Source organism: Pezoporus occidentalis, unplaced genomic scaffold (genome assembly GCF_034315485.1).
Source record: "Pezoporus occidentalis ecotype Australia unplaced genomic scaffold, CSIRO_AGI_Poc_V1 ctg245, whole genome shotgun sequence".
Lineage (NCBI taxonomy): Eukaryota > Metazoa > Chordata > Aves > Psittaciformes > Psittacidae > Pezoporus > Pezoporus occidentalis.
In genome coordinates this window covers 833,147-848,807 of record NW_026914340.1, presented here as the reverse complement: position 1 = coordinate 848,807, position 15,661 = coordinate 833,147, and the positions used below count along the sequence as shown (strand labels likewise).

Below are 15,661 nucleotides of genomic sequence, written 5' to 3'. Positions count from 1 at the left end.
CCCCGCCTCCCCGCCCCGGAACGCGGCTGCCGCAGCGTCCCCGCGGTGCCGGATGAGGCCGCCCTTCTCCTTCCGGGGCGCCCGCTATGGTCGCCGGGTTGGGGCGGAGGCAAGATGGCAGCGGGGTGGCTGTGCCGGCGGCTGTGCCAGGTGAGGCGGGAAGGGGATGAGTGTGCCCGGTTCTCCTTCATCTTTTCCTTCAGCGCCGGAGGGGAAGAAGGGAGCTGGAGCAGCCGCGGCGTTGAGAGCCTCGGTGGGCTCCGCCGGGCAGGGGAGGTGCGGTGGCTTCCCTTCGGCTGTGGGAGGGTTGGGGATGTGGTTCTTCCCCTCGCTGTCGGTCCTCAGAAGGCTGTTCTGCAGGCTGGTTTTGCGGCAGTCGCTGTAAGGGAGGGTGAATTAGAGGTAACTTGGAAGACATAGAGTCCTAGAACAGTTTGGGTTCAACGCTCATCTAGTCCAAGCCTCTTAAATGCTGGATGCAGATCAGAACCTGTATTGTATTGACTGTGATTTATATATGTAACACACGCACAGAAACGGGCGAAGCCCATCCGTTTCTAAAGTTTCAACTCTTGAAAGCTGTAATGTAAAAGACCAAAAAAAGGAAAACTTCTTAGGCTACCAGTGTTTTCTGCTGGTTTTGTTTGCTGAAGAGTGAGAAAAGTTTACCCTGGGGATTTCCTGCTCATGTTCTGAAGCCCTAACCTCTTTTCATCTGTATATGTGCTGTGTTCTGGGCTTGCTTGCCGTTCAGGCATGTGGGTACTCCAGAATCTGACACCCAAACAAAATGAAGGCTGTTTTGCATTAGGAGAGGGGTAATTTTGTTCTGTGTGAGGCCTTGTTTCACGTGGGAGATGGAGTTCTGGAAGTGTTGCAGTCCAAGTGTCTTCTTTACCTGCCATGATGGCCATTAGCAAGAGCGTGTCAAGTATGTTTAAACCCTTAAGGAGAGACCTCAGAGCAGCTCCAGTGCCTAAAGGGGCTACAGGAAACCCGGAGAGGGGCTTTGGACAAGGGCCTGCAGGGACAGGCCAAGGGGAATGGCTTTAACCTGCCAGAGGGGAGACTGAGATGAGCTCTTAGGCAGAAGCTCTTCCCTGTGAGGGTGCCCAGAGAAGCTGTGGCTGCCCCATCCCTGGCAGTGTTCAAGGCCAGGTTGGACACAGGGGCTTGGAGCAAGCTGCTCTAGTGGAAGGTGTCCTTGGCCATGGCAGGGGTTGGAACTGGATGAGCTTTAAGGTCCCTTCCAACCCAAACCAGTCTGGGATTCTATGAAAATATACTTTATTGCCTGCTGAATGCCATCTTTGCTACCTGGGGTACTCATCGTGTCATTTTGTCAAAATTGCACCGAGTACCTCTAATCTAGTTTACAAAACCTTTTTATTTGGTGCCTACGTGCATAACTAGTAGCAAAAGGAGATGACACGGGGGTGCACAGTCATGAAATGTTGTAAAGGCTGTGGAGCTTAGGATGTGGGACAGAACATCGTTACGCTTTGTTTTATTCATGATCATGTGATAAAGACTATAATTTTTGTATCCAAAGCCACATAATACAATATGATATGAGCGTACATACCTTTGCGTGCAAGTAATAAATCCATGTCACAAGGTAAAGCAGTTGGAAGTAAAATAATACATAGGAGAGACTGTACACACACACACACACACAAGAGGGATACTGCTTTTAGTTACAATTCCAACCAGTATTATATCTGTCATCTGGGGTCAGGTTCTGTGCCATGTCCTTGATTCACAGTTGCCCTGCAATGAATACAGTCTTTTATGCTCATGGGCCTGTCTGCTCCCTAAAGTGATGTCAGCTGATGATGTTAGTGTACTTCTTATTGGTGTTGAATGAAAGGGAGGCAGTGTTCTCACTTCAGAGATAGAGAATGGAGGTGCAGAGAACACGATGATTTTATCAGATTTATTTTTTTTAGTTTTAGGTATTAAGGCTCAAGTAGTTCCCAACGTGAACTTTGAAGCATTTGGAACGGTCATGAAGTATAGTGGCAGATGTTCTGTACTCCTGAAGTTGCTTATTGTGTCATGCACTTAAGAATGTAACACCAGCACTTGCCTGTGAGCATCTGGATCCAGAAGGCTTGCCTAAGGGGAGACATTGAGCTGTGCTCTCCAGACAAGAGGCTGCTTTGTAAATGGGACACTCTTCCTGCTGTCATCTTCCTTATTGGGTGCAGAATTTGTGGGATAAATAGCGAACGAGGCACAGTGATTTCAGAAAACACTTCCATTAACTGCTGATCTATAATTAATATATAATGCATACTGGAGAAGATATGGGACCTAATAGCATCATGTAATTACTCATATCCATGAGCTACTAAATTGAGTTTACCTGGAAAAGTGTCAATTTTGGCTGCTTTCTGATGTTTTGATCATACAGCCACCTACATAACTAATGTGTGGGATATGTGTCTGCTCTCTTTAAGCTGTGACTCTGGCACCTGTTAAATAAGAGTAGCAAGGGGCTGGATAAGTAGCTAATTTTGCTTCAGCATTCTGCTGCAGCCCCGAGTTTCTCTTAAGCAAGAGAGAGTTCTGGTTCCCCCACCTTTTTTTTTCTTCCCCTTAAATAGTCTGTAACTTTGCCAAATTGAGAATTAGTGGAAGGGAGCTGGAAGCCACATAATGTTCAGAAGGGAGCCATTATTTTAGTATGAAAGGCAGTAATGTTACGTCTTGATTAACAGTTGTATTCCCCTTTTAACACAGAAAAAATCATGTTATCTTTTAAATATGGCTCATTTACTTGTTAGAAGGTTTTAAATGTTTTCTTCAAAAGAACAAGTTTTCAAAACCACAAGGAACTTTCTGTTGCACTGTGCCCTTAATGTGTTCCCTTTTTTTAGGTGCTGTTGTATACTAAAATACATTTCTATACTTCTGTTTTCTGGCATTTTCTGATAAAGCAAACTTTTTAGTTTGGCAGATCAGTGCCTAGGAATGTGTTATGCTCTGGTGTGCAAAAAAGTAATCTTTAATAAACCTGTGTTAACCAGCTCATTTACAGCTGGGGAAAAAAAAACAAACATAATCTATTTCTTTTATACAGGGATCAGCTTTTCCTGTCAGTTATGCAAGCAGAATTATGCAAAAGCAGTGTTTTCTTCTGTAAGTATAAAAGGCCCTCCTTTCTGCTTCTCATCCACAATCCCGAAAAATATCCGTCTTTAACAACTTACTTTATGCTTTCCCATTACCACGTTTGTAGAAACTCCAGCTTGGGAGCACGACTGGCTGGATCCCATGTTGATACACAGGAGCCTAAGACTAATCCTTTGGTAAGTGTTTTATAGAAGGGTGTTTTGTATGTTGTCTTAGTAATAAAGAGGGCAGACAGAAATCTTCCTTTATTGCAGCTTTTTAAAGTTCTGTCTTAACGATGTCAAACTTGCCATGAAGAAAGAAATTTAGATTATTGGTATTTGAGATTTCCCCTCCCTTGCCCAGCAAGATTCTGTAGGCCACAGTTGCCTCTTAGTCACTGTTCTTGTTTTCTGTGCAGCTGTAACTCTGTGAAATACAACCATCTTTTTGGCCACACTCAGTTCAGTGCCTGCAGTATCTTAGGGTAAGGCCTTTGTCTCTGGCTTGGAAGCTGGGAGCCCAGGGCTGAGGAGGTGGGAAGTTCATGAAGGCATGAGCTGGTTATCTTGCTTTTAGAATCTGAATGCCTTGACTTTGAGGAGGACGTCAGAAGCACACGCTCAGTCTGTATGACATATGCAAGCTAGCCACAGTGTAAAGGCAGTACTAGATCTAAAGTACAGACCCAGCCTTCCTGCTGTGTCTGGTATGTGCTGGATTTACTGTGCTAAACTGTGTAAACTGGGAGTAAACTTGTGGGACAGTCTGTGCTTCCTGCACACATCAAGGTTTTTCAGGTTATCAGTAGCCCAGGCCATCAGAAGTTGAAAGTCAAAAGAACTGTAACTTACAAACTGACTTAGTAAAGTGAGACTTCTGGTTACTGTTGGTGATGTTCTAGTTACTGTCCGTATCCAAGTGAAGTCTGAGAGTTTGAGGTATGCTCACGCTGCTGTTTAAAGTACAAATGTTACTGCTCCAGAGTTGCTTTAACACCGACTTTCATTCTTGCCCTTGCTAATGTTGTCCTCCTTATCTGGCATTCACTTCCTTTGTCTGATCAAAAAATCTAATCTAAATGTTCAGAGGGTGGGTAGCTCTTCACGCTTCTGTTTTGCCTGGTAAGAGTGAGAACTGTCCATCAAGGTATTACTGCCAGCTTTTCCCAGATAAACTAAAATAAGCAGCTAGCAGTGGGGGCTTTTTCTTCTTTTACAAATGGGGCACCCAGGCTAAGAAAATGTGTGGGGCACGTGTCAGCTAAGGAGAGCGTGGAGTAGTAACTTGTGTCCTTTCTTTCAAAATGCAGGTATCTATTTCGGATGAGCCAGAAATACTGTACAAGAGATTATCCCTTCTAGTTAAAGGCCACGATAGAGCTGTGTTGGACAGCTATGAATATTTTGCAGTGCTTGCAGCTAAAGAACTTGGCATCTCTATTGAAAAAGTGTAAGTAACTGATCTGTAGAGAGATGTGGTGTCAGATGCTTCTTATGTCACTCCTGTAATTCAGGTTCTGTGCTTTTTTCAGAAGAAACAACGGTAATCTGACATGTTTTCTCAGATTATAAATCTTGCACTTCTTGGATGGCAGCACAGTGATGGGAAAGCAGCAGCAGTTCTACACTCTGCACTGCAGTACTAGAAGTGCATTTTAACTACGTGAAGGGTGTTGACAGTACTCTTAAGTATATTTGGCAGTGCTTTAGCTTCCCCGAACTAATGTTGGTTAATACCAGAGTATTAGCCATACCCATGTGCGTTAATTATAAACTTAACAGTGTCTAATACTTCCTTATAGATCTTCTAAGTAAGAACAAGGATTTCAGCCTAATTGTTCAAATAATTTGTATTACTTTATATAAAGTATAAAATTATATAAAATGACATTTTGTGCTTTGCTCAGATATAACCCTCCAAAGAAGATAGAACGACTGACACTCTTAAAATCCGTACATATTTACAAGAAGCACAGAGTTCAGTATGAAATGAGAACACATTACCTGTGTTTGGAGGTAAGAAAGATGAAAAAGAGCAAAAAAAAAAACCAAAAGCATGTTCTAGGAACACAATTCAAACACGTTAACAGATGTTAGTTCAGGAGTGAACACAAACCTCCTGGTTACTTGGGTTGGGGAGGAGAGTGCAAGGAATAGCATAGAAGAGCTGACCTAGGTATAGCCAATGTAACACAAGTTATTCTGAATGTACAGCCAACATAATTTTTTGGTTAAAAGGCTGATTTTGGCATCTTAACAGCTGAAGGAATGATTAAAAAAAAGGTAGAATGGAGGGTTATCAATATGTTTTATGTTCTTGCTGTCCAAGAGTAAGCGGGATGAGAGCAAGATGCAGCTAAATCATTGCCATTACTAGTCACCAAGGGTTCTCTTCTTTATGAGTTTGTCTGTTTTTGAAAATGCATGGCTTTGCCATATGCCAGTGTTGTGTGGTAAACTAGAACTGCGTGGGGGATATACAAGAAAGGAAGTGTGTACAAACCACCAGCTCTATGGCTGATGACACAGACTTGTGTATGGTTTAGAATGCAGCTGTGGTTGACTTTCTTAGAAGAAAGGTTTACTGCCTGTATTTTGTGGTTACTGGGTTTCTTACTGTAACAGTGCTTAGCAGAATGGGACTTGAAGTCCCCAGACGTTCATGCAGTACAAATGGCTGCCCACAGACCATAAGCACTGGCTTTGCTATCCAGGAGAAACTGGAAAATCAATAATTCAGTGGAATTCTGGAGTTCCAGGATTTGTAATAAGCGTGAACTTTGAGAGTATACAGAAGCCAGTAATTTTTGCATAACCTGTAATTAATTTTATCTGATATGTGCAGCGTTATGATCCACCCCTTCCATCATAATTAGTGCATTGTGGAGTGAAATAGCTACTTCCTACTTGTGTGAGAGTTTTGAACAGCTCAACTGCCTGTGTTCAGTGTTACGGCAGCTGCCATCCTGTAAGATGTTTGGTCCCATAGCAAGAGCTAGAGAGGCTTGGGCAAACCTTGTTTGTATTCTGTTTGTAATATTAATAATAGTAGCTCATTAAGAGAGCATTACTTCTGTTTCAGTTAAAATACATAACGGGCAGTACTGCTGCAGTTTACTTGGAGTATGTGCAACGAAACTTACCCGAAGGGGTGGCCATGGAAGTAAAAAAGGTAAGTTTCCACATCACATTATTAACTGTTATGAAACTACGTCCAGATGCAAGTACCAATAATTACCAAAGTCGTTAGCATCAGCAGGGGAAACGTGTTTAGTTTGGAAGGAACGTTTTCCAAACTATTGGAACAGTAGAGAGGCTGCATTGCTTGGAAACGTCACTAGGTGGCATTTCTAATCTGGTGCCTGTCTCAAACCAGGCTAAATGAAGCAAAGTAGTTAGGTATTAATCAGTTGGTATAATATATGATTATTTTGCTTCCCTTTTAGACTAAGATAGAGAAAGTACCAGAACACATTAAGGAACCAGTTTGGGATACAGCACCTCAAGTAGAAGAAACTCAAGTCAAGTCATGAACTTACCAGGTACTTGGCTCCATTGCTGCTGAAATTAGTCGCTTCTATCAACTTAATTTACTGAGATGGTCTACTGTTAAATAAAAATTCTTTTATAAAGTAGTTAATAAACTCCTGTTCCATCAAGTTACTCTTGATCACAACTCTAGTACCTGTAGACTGAGCAGCTGTAAAGTGAAGAAGTTTGACTGTGCTCTGTGATCAAGAACTATGGTCATCTGTAGTATGTTTGTAGAAAGTGAAAATTTGTTTTTATTTGTTATATATATATATATATGTATATATAGCTAAAAATCAGAATCTCCTTTTAACGGTAAATGGCTTCTGAATTCTGAAGTACTTGCAGAATCCACTTCATGTTTGTGCAATGGTTAGTTTTGTGGATGCCAGATGTTTTTTACTATAGCTCCTTTGAAGTAACTGAATCTCAGGTGTACATACAGCATGTAGATATGTACGTGCATATTACTTGTAGTAAGTCAAACCCCACAATCTTGGAGGACACTGAAGCATCCTGAGACTTTTCTAGGCTCCTACTGTTCCAATAGTCTCATTTCCAGTCTTAGTAACTGCTTCTTAACAGAAGAACACAGTGATCACAGTATAAATGTGAGACTTCCACAGGCTTCCATCACTAACTGAAATTAACTGCTTGTAGAACCGCATTGCAAAGCAAATGGTTACCAGGAGTGACTGTGAGTAGGACGAAGGGTGCACTGTTTTAGTTCACTACAAGGAAAGTTGTGGCCTTTTTCTCAGCTGCCTGGGTTGGTTATTGTGTAAACGTAGCCTAGGTGGACACTACTTGTGCTTAGAGGGGAAAAACAGTACAAATAGCAAATGAGCCAACTGCTTTGAAGGTTAGTTCACCATGAATCAAAGGAGATAATACTAGGTGCAAAGCCGTCATCTGTTGTACCTTCAGACTGCATTAAGCACTTCTACCTTTACTAGGTTAGAAGGAAGGACACAGCTGCAGGAATCTGCTCCAGTATTAAGGGAGTGCTCGGATCTGACTGCTATTAAAAGAATTTACGGAAGGAATAGCCAACTGGGTCACAGGACAAGCCAACTAGAGAGGCTGGATCGTTCTTCCCGAGCACTCAAAGCTCTATGCAGTCACAAAAGCAAAGAAGTCCAGTGTTGTTATCAGATAGAAATGGACATTCTTAATGGGAAACAGCTGGAAGACAAGAAACCAGGCTTGTGCTTGAAGATTATCTGCATTTTCTAGCTGTAGAGAGACCCAAAGCTGTTCCAGAAGAAATACTTCATGACAGTCAACAGTCAATGTTGCTGGTATCACTCGTGATAGAGAGGAAGCTGATAGAGCATACAGCTTCGTTGTATGTTGGGAAAAGCCAGTGTGCTTTCAGAGCGATCTCTGGACCTTAACTCTGTTTTCAGAGCTGTAGCTAACTGCCATCACAGGGCATCTCCACCCTGAGAAAGCAGAATGCCCTGTGCAGCATCTGGTGTTACAGACCCGTGTTGACTAACAGTGCCATCTACTAACCCCACTAGGCCACACTTCTCATCCATATGTTTCCCTGTATGAAACTTCCTCCCTTTTAAGATTGTGATCCTTCCCTGCATCCTCCATCTTCCCCTTCACATTTAGGTGTTTCCTAAAGCATAGCAACATCTTTGTCTTTATCTCTACTTATGCATTTGCATAACACTGTAACCGTGCAATACACTCTGATCATCTTTTGCTGTCCACTAATGTGGCTTCTGACTTTCACAGTATGGTTATGATCCTCATTTACAAAACTTTGGATAAACTATTTTCATTCTTCTTTTCCCATTCTTTTAACTCAGTTCTGCAGTTTTGCTTTCTGCCGCCTCAGGAAGTACCAACAGCAACACTCCAATCATTGCATTAGTGCTTGTCTCAAGTCATCTTTCTACCTACTGAGCTGACCGTATCATCTCATTTTCAATCAGAAAATTTTCAGTTGATTTTTAGAGGATGCTAATAAAAATGCCATGCTTCATACCACTTATAAGCATCAGTATCTGAACATGCTGCCTTGTGTTCTTGTGAGACATCCAAAGCTTACATGATTCCTGTCTGAATGCCAGCTGTTGTATTTATCCAGCAAAATTGCCAGAATTTCATGCCCTGAAGTAAAGGCAGCATATCCCACAGAGGATGTTCTGTGTATCCCAGCAAAGCATTCCTGCCTTCCTAGAACTCCAGTTTGAATCTGAAAGAGTCAAACCACTCTCAGTGTCAAAAGTCACATAAAGATGTGAGCACTTTCCCCTTAATGAGAGAGGGAGAGGATTTCAGTCATGGAACTGCACTAAATCCTGGGGATCAGTTCCATCACTTTTTTATGAAGGAAAGATGGATGGGAAGACTTGATGGCATGCAGTAGCAAAGCCTTGACTTTCAATATCCAGTAGTCTGCAGTCCCACCCTATAATCAGGACACAGATTCTGAATAGTGCTGCTCTTGCCCCAGCTCATACTTCATCAGTCCTATCTAGCAAACAACTTTAACCTAAGACAGTCGTTCCGAAGAGATTTTAAAAGGCTTGGTTAAGCCAATGCTCTGTCTTTCTAGATGAAGTTTTCCTATATATGAACTCAGGCAACAATAAACCTTCAACCTCATTACCTTTCTTTCCTTGCCCCCAGTTCAAGTTTCCCTGTAATCTACGTGTGGCATTCAAGGGTAGACACCTGTAGTCTGAAATCAGATCACACTCCTGCCCCTGTGCACATAGCTGTATTCTGTTCTAGCCTGCTGGTGTACTGTCACCGAGCACTTAAGAACATCTTTAATAGAAAAAACCTGAAAATGCTCAAGAAAACTGACAGACCGATGAGCAAGTATTTTATGCCATATTCTCTTATTTAAAGGGTAAGGCAGATAACTGAAACTATTTGCATTAACAGAAAGAAAATGGTCTTTTCTGAGTGGAGTTACTCACAGTCAGAAGACTGCTTTATAACCATCCTCCAGCTTGTAAGGGTAGGTGTCTAGCACTATCTGCTAGTATGAGAAAATGCTTTCCCAAGGGTCATAGCAAATAGATGCCATGTAAAGTTGTTACAAAAACCCACACAGTGGTAGCAAATACTAAGAAAAGTATCTTGAAAGCAGCTGCCGGATCCAACGGTGAAACTTCTTCATTCCATCAGTGGTTAGACTGTCTCAATCTGAATAGGAGCTCTGCTAAATATTGGCACTGAAACTGGCAAGTTTTTGAGTACATTCAGTCTTTAAAACCCTTGGGCACTGCCAGCAAGCTGGAGGTGGATTTCCTTCCACAAATACTTTGTGACTAACTGCTGCCAGCCTACTTCAGATGTCCAAAAATATACAGACCAGGATATTATGTAAACAAGATATAACAGCTGTTTATAAAACATTCAGGTCTGTAGAATGGTATAAAACTAAATCCAGAGCATTCACTGATCTTTCTTTTCTTTGAGCCATTGCAAAATTGTCAGGAAGGCTCTGCTTGGAGCCAGTTGTGGCAAAATCCTATTACTTGTGGATTAAAGATATTTTTAAACCAGTTTAAATTGCCCCGCATTTCCAAGACACCCGGTGTTCATTTGCATACGACCATAGCTTTCAGTGCAAAACCAATTAGTGAACAGTAACTTCTATATCATGTACTATGGTATTTAAGGATGTAGTATGAAATTACTCTCAGCATTTCATCTAAGTGCTCTAGAGCATGTTTCCCTTTCTTACGCACGCCAAGGGTTACCAGTCATGCTTGCAATGTTACCTCAGGTTTGGTTTCTATAGTTAGTCTTAATCATACCACTACAACTTGATTGCCTGTTAGCTTTAATCATAGAACCACAGAATAGTTGGGGTCGGAAAGGGCCTTAAGGTCATCCAGTTTCAACCCCTGCCATAGGCAGGGATGCCTCACACCAGACCATGTCACGTAAGGCTCTGTCCAACCTGGCCTTGAACACTGCCAGGGATGGGGCAGCCGCAGCTTCTCTGGGCACCCTGTGCCAGCGCCTCAGCACCCTCACAGGGAAGAGCTTCTGCCTTAGATCTAACCTGAACTTGCCCTCTTTCAGTTTGAACCCATCACCCCCTGTCCTGTCACTACAGCCCCTGAGATAGATTCCCTCTCCAGCATCCCTGTAGGCCCCCTTCAGACACTGGAAGGCTGCTATGAGGTCTCCACTTAATGTGACTATACAGCAAGCTTCTCTAGAAGCCTTTCCTGCCAGTCTGCATTTCATGTGCCAGGAAATTAACTGCTGTATTTTATTCCATGGAAGATACAGCCAGTCCAAGGGAATGTAATAGAAAGCTGTAGTTAAGTGCTTCAAGTCTGCTCTTGTCTTAGATCAAACTGCACTAAAACAGGCAGAGTCTAATATCTATCCCTTCAAATTAGAAAGTTGCGTTTCTGACAGTAATTTATATGCCAACCATGACAAATCCCTAAGGCACTCCAAGGAGCTCCTGTGACAGAATATCAGCGCACCAGGGAATGGGTGTACCACTGTGTGCCCATGTATATTCAGTGCCTCAACTGACCCAGTTTCTGTAAGATACAGGAATGGGATATTTCATTTACAGTAGGAATATGGAAAACCCTTTTAATTCAAGCAGTTTATTAGTCCAGGTCAGCACACAGAGCACGTTTCTATAACATTTTTCTACATGCTTTTGTTTGCGAAGCATTATGGGATTTGGGGTTTTGCATCTCTCTGAAAAAGAAGTTGCTGTCTCAGTTCAATCTGAAACTCCTCCCAAAGAAAAGACCTTTCTTTGGAAACACTACTGCATTAAAAGAAGCATCGTAGATAAACAGTGCATGTTTTCTTCTTCCTACTTCAATAAAATACCACTTTAGAGTATCAAAAAGCACATCTGCTGATGCAAGGGCTTTCATACATCAGCACATTATTATCACTCATCTTTCATTCCCTTCTGCCATCTAAATACTAACTCTTTGCTTCGGTATTAGAATCATAGAATCACGGAACAGTTAGGGTTGGAAAGGACCTTAAAGCTCATCCAGTTCCAACCCCCTGCCATGGGCCAGGACACCTTCAACTAGAGCAGCTTGCTCCAAGGCCCTGTGTCCAACCTGGCCTTGAGCACTGCCAGGGATGGGGCAGCCACAGCTTCTCTGGGCACCCTGTGCTGGTGCCTCAGCACCCTCACAGGGAAGAACTTCCAGTTCAAAATAATAGGGTTTTCTATGTTAGTTACTGAAAATATTTATAGGGCTTTTCCCCATAACCATTGGAGTACAAAGGTTTCACCTTTTGCTCAGAGAAGGTTAAAATACCTACTTTGTGGAGACACAGTGCCATCATAACCAACACCAACTCCAAAAATGTACAGCAACTTCAAATACCTAGAACTGATTAGAGCTGCTTTAGCCTGTGGTGGTCGTGCTGCTAAGAAATTACAGTAGAAGGTGTAGTTTGCCATCAAAAATCAAATGCAGTGGTGAATCTTTAAGAACAAAACTATCTTTCTGCATTATCCAAGAGGGGACGTGCAAAAATAAACCCATAGATTAGTTCAGTAACTACTTGGAAGAAAAATGAATGCTAGTATTTGAAACAGGATCAATTCTAAACTGACAAATTCTTCCCTAATGTTAGCACCCACCCAGAAGCAGAGGAAGTCAGATGTGTCTTCTCTTTTCTCTAGCATCTCATTCAAATCTAGACATTCACTTGGAAACACTTGATAGCCTGTCCCAGTGCAGGGTACCCAGGCTTGGAGAACGTGGCCTTACATGCTCTCTCCAATGCATTTTCAGCAAACCAGGCATGGATGTACTGCAGAACTAGTCTGGAATGCTGAAAAGAACATACCCGGTTTTTGTGGGTGGCCACAGGAGGCTTAGGGCTGTGTCTTCATTCCCTTCTTTCACCTTCAGTTTCCCATTTCTGGCACACAAGCTGGAAGGCACGTGTCCACCAAGCTGGCAGGTAACATGTAGCTGTTGTATTATAAATGCTTCCACATAAATGTTTGTGGGGTTGGGAGTTTTTAAACTAATGTTGCTATAGGCAGCCCAGGGATTCAGCCAGCTTTATGTGATTCATGTATCTTGGATCTTTCTAAAATGTTCCCCCAAAAAACATTTTGAGAGACATTGCATTTAAGATGGTGTCTTCCCCATATTCCGTGTTTTTTCAGTGTGTAAGCTTGGTAGTTCTTTAAAGAATACTAAGTTAATGGTATGAATACATTATAGTAACCACAGTGTAAGGAATTACAGGTTCAGTAAACATACCAGCCATTTTATTGCCAAAAGAATTGCAGCTTGATTTTCAACACCATCACTTGAAATACAGCTCACACTGGCAAAAAGAAAAACAAAAGCAGTGGCAAAGCAGTTTCTAAACTTAGTTTCCATCAGCAAAATAAGAATATTAGGCTAGATCTGGCTGGTTGAGAACAGATGTTTAACACAAAACCACCCAGCAGTTCTGCTCTTAGCTAAATTAAGCCTAAGCAAACAAGAAACTTGCATAGAGAAGTAAAAAATACTTGCCTGAATAACTTTTTCTTGACCATTAATTCCAGAAAGGGAGGGAAGAAGGAGTTTTAAAATTCTTGTCACCTTAAATACAGCCATGTTCTGCTCTTCCATAGTTCAGCGTAGCCCCTCCAGTTGGCTTCCAAGGGTGATTGTGTTACCCTGGTGAGGAGAATAGAGTCATTCTTTCACCAAGAAAGTCATGCTCCATCCTCACAGTTCCAGAGCCGGGCTAGTTCCAGAAGTGCTCGTGGTCTTGTGCAGAGGACCAGTTATGATACGTTAAGTACCCTGTGAGCAAGTGGAAGGGTTTGGGTTATTTTTGTGATAAATTTCATTTTATATTTCAAGTCAGCAGCTGCCAAACCCTGTGTCTGGTCATGGCTCTGCTTTTTTATTTTCACTGGTATTTATTTTCTTGTTATCCTCCACATCTATGCAAACAGCACAGCAAGGCAACGTCAAAGTAGTTATCTTTGTGTAGTGCCAGCTGTTACCTGGAGTGATGTCTAGAAAGAGGCAACAGAGAAGGTGAAGCAAGGGTAGGCTGAGGAGAAGGAGGGAATTAACTCCTCTCTCACCCTTCCCATTGCTTCAAGCCAGTATCTTGAGTTACGCATCTTCCTTTTACTACATGCCACAAAACAGGGTAAATACATCAATTAAATGTAGTACATAAATTTAACTTTATAACCTATATGCTACAGTCCATGGTGTAACTTACACTGCCCAAGTAACTTACAGCAAAACGATTTAAAGTTTAGCTCTCCATTGTGCATGTGGAGAAGGAAAGAGGGTGAGCAATACATTTATTGCATTATTCCGGTACATTTATTATCTAACTAAAAACAGAAACTAAAATGGAAGTCTGGCATCTCGCAAGGGAAAAGGCAAAAGTAGAACAGGAGGGATGAAGAAAGCATAAAATTGCTGCTGCACTGCTACCTGAAATGAGACAGAAGCACGACGGCAGCAAGCTAGCAGTGAGGAGTCGCTTACCTTCAGGTTAGTGGAGAAGGAAGCAGCTTTTATAACCCATGTGTGTCTGGAACGTCACACAGATACAAGTACTGAAGGTACACAGGTGGCAGCAGCACACTGCTGCTGACAGGGTTTAGTCGGGGCTGCCGACAGAATTAGGGCAGCAGAACAGATCACAAGTAATTCAAGGTTTTTGCCTCGGTTTTCTTTCCAGTATGATTGCTGGAATCAAAGATGCTGGCACTCAGGAGATCTGTAGAAAGAGCACTGTCAGTGTTACATTACCGTGCTAGCAACTGGAAGCTCCAGGGTACATCACAGGATTTCACTTGTTCCAAAATGCCACAGTTCTTCTTGCAGCTTGCTTCCAAACTGTGAAGGCGAGGGAGTGCTTGGCAATTGGGTTTCATTTACACCAGAGCTGTGGAGAGAGCCTCCGGGGAGCCACGTTCAGCCCTCCCGCTGCATTTCCCTTTCCCCACTGCTTCTTCTGGCTGTAAAGCCCTGGGCTGCGCAGGTGCCAGGCAGGGGATGGCTCCTCTCCCTGCTCCTAGCTGCAGGGATGACTTTAGGAGCACCAGGAATGACTTCAGGAGCACCAGGTGGTCTCAGCATGCACCCACCAACCTGCCTGTCCCTGCAAGCAAGGTTCAGCCTCCCGAGCACCTAGAGGAGTTCGTGCTGAGTCACACAGGAACACAAGGATATTGGGAAGAGACAGAACTTAAAAGCAAAGACATGGACTTGAATTTAGTTTCTTATTTGGCATAATGTCAGGTGGTTTCTGGGGGACATGTACATCTTTGCACATGCTAAAGCAGCATTAAACTTCACCCGTATGGCAGTGACCAGGGAGATGTTGGAAGATGTGGGGTTCAGTATGATTTCATTTGGAGCTTTTTTTTAACCTTTTAGGTTAAAGCAGTCTGAACAATAAGAACTCCTGCTGGGCCTCTCCCTCCTCCTCCTCTTCCTCCAGCCTTACTGCTGGAGTTTTCCCTGAAAACACAACTTTTTTTGCAGAGTGCACTGGGTTCTAGGGCAGTTTGGGAAGATGCTGTAGCGCAAGTAATATCTAGGAGAATACACCACTGCAGCGTCCCACTTCGCATGCAGAGGATCAGTCTCCAGGGTAGGCTGGGTTCATTTAATTGTTGCTGCTTCTGTACCCAGAGATCAGAAGTAGCACCACATCCATCTATAATGCTGCAAGAATTAAATGTTATTTGCTCAGGGCTTCCTCTTGATGCCTGTTTCCAAAGCAGAAACAGTGCTTGTCTGATCCTACCCCAAACGTACTGTTGGGGACACATCATGCTCATACTGTCCCACGGCAAACCTCCAGCTGCAGTGGATGCGATGCTGAGAGACAGACCTCCATCCGCAGTGGGTATGGTACAGAGGGCCAGAGCTCCGGCCGCGGTGGGTATGGTACAGAGGGCCAGAGCTCTGGCTGCAGTGGGTATGGTACAGAGGGCCAGACCTCTGGCCGCGGTGGGTATGGTACAGAGGGCCAGACGTCCGGCTGCA

At 43.0% G+C, this 15,661-nt stretch overlaps 1 protein-coding gene across 4 annotated transcripts; it reads left to right on the top strand.

The window, feature by feature from the left end:
- The first annotated feature begins 44 nt into the window (after positions 1 to 44).
- On the top strand, positions 45 to 13,835 carry MRPS10 (mitochondrial ribosomal protein S10). 4 transcript variants are annotated; one of them, XM_062622718.1, is made up of 8 exons: positions 45 to 150; positions 3,086 to 3,144; positions 3,245 to 3,314; positions 4,430 to 4,569; positions 5,027 to 5,135; positions 6,202 to 6,291; positions 6,566 to 6,661; positions 13,267 to 13,835. In XM_062622718.1, the coding sequence occupies exons 1-7, from the start codon at positions 115 to 117 to the stop codon at positions 6,650 to 6,652; spliced, it is 591 nt and encodes a 196-aa protein (XP_062478702.1). In that variant the 5' UTR covers positions 45 to 114; the 3' UTR covers positions 6,653 to 6,661; positions 13,267 to 13,835. The 4 variants fall into 4 exon arrangements, with proteins under 4 accessions (XP_062478702.1, XP_062478700.1, XP_062478701.1 ...); XM_062622716.1 differs by lacking the exon at positions 13,267 to 13,835 and adding an exon at positions 8,503 to 8,679; XM_062622717.1 differs by lacking the exon at positions 13,267 to 13,835 and adding an exon at positions 7,607 to 8,455.
- The last annotated feature ends 1,826 nt before the right edge of the window (positions 13,836 to 15,661 follow it).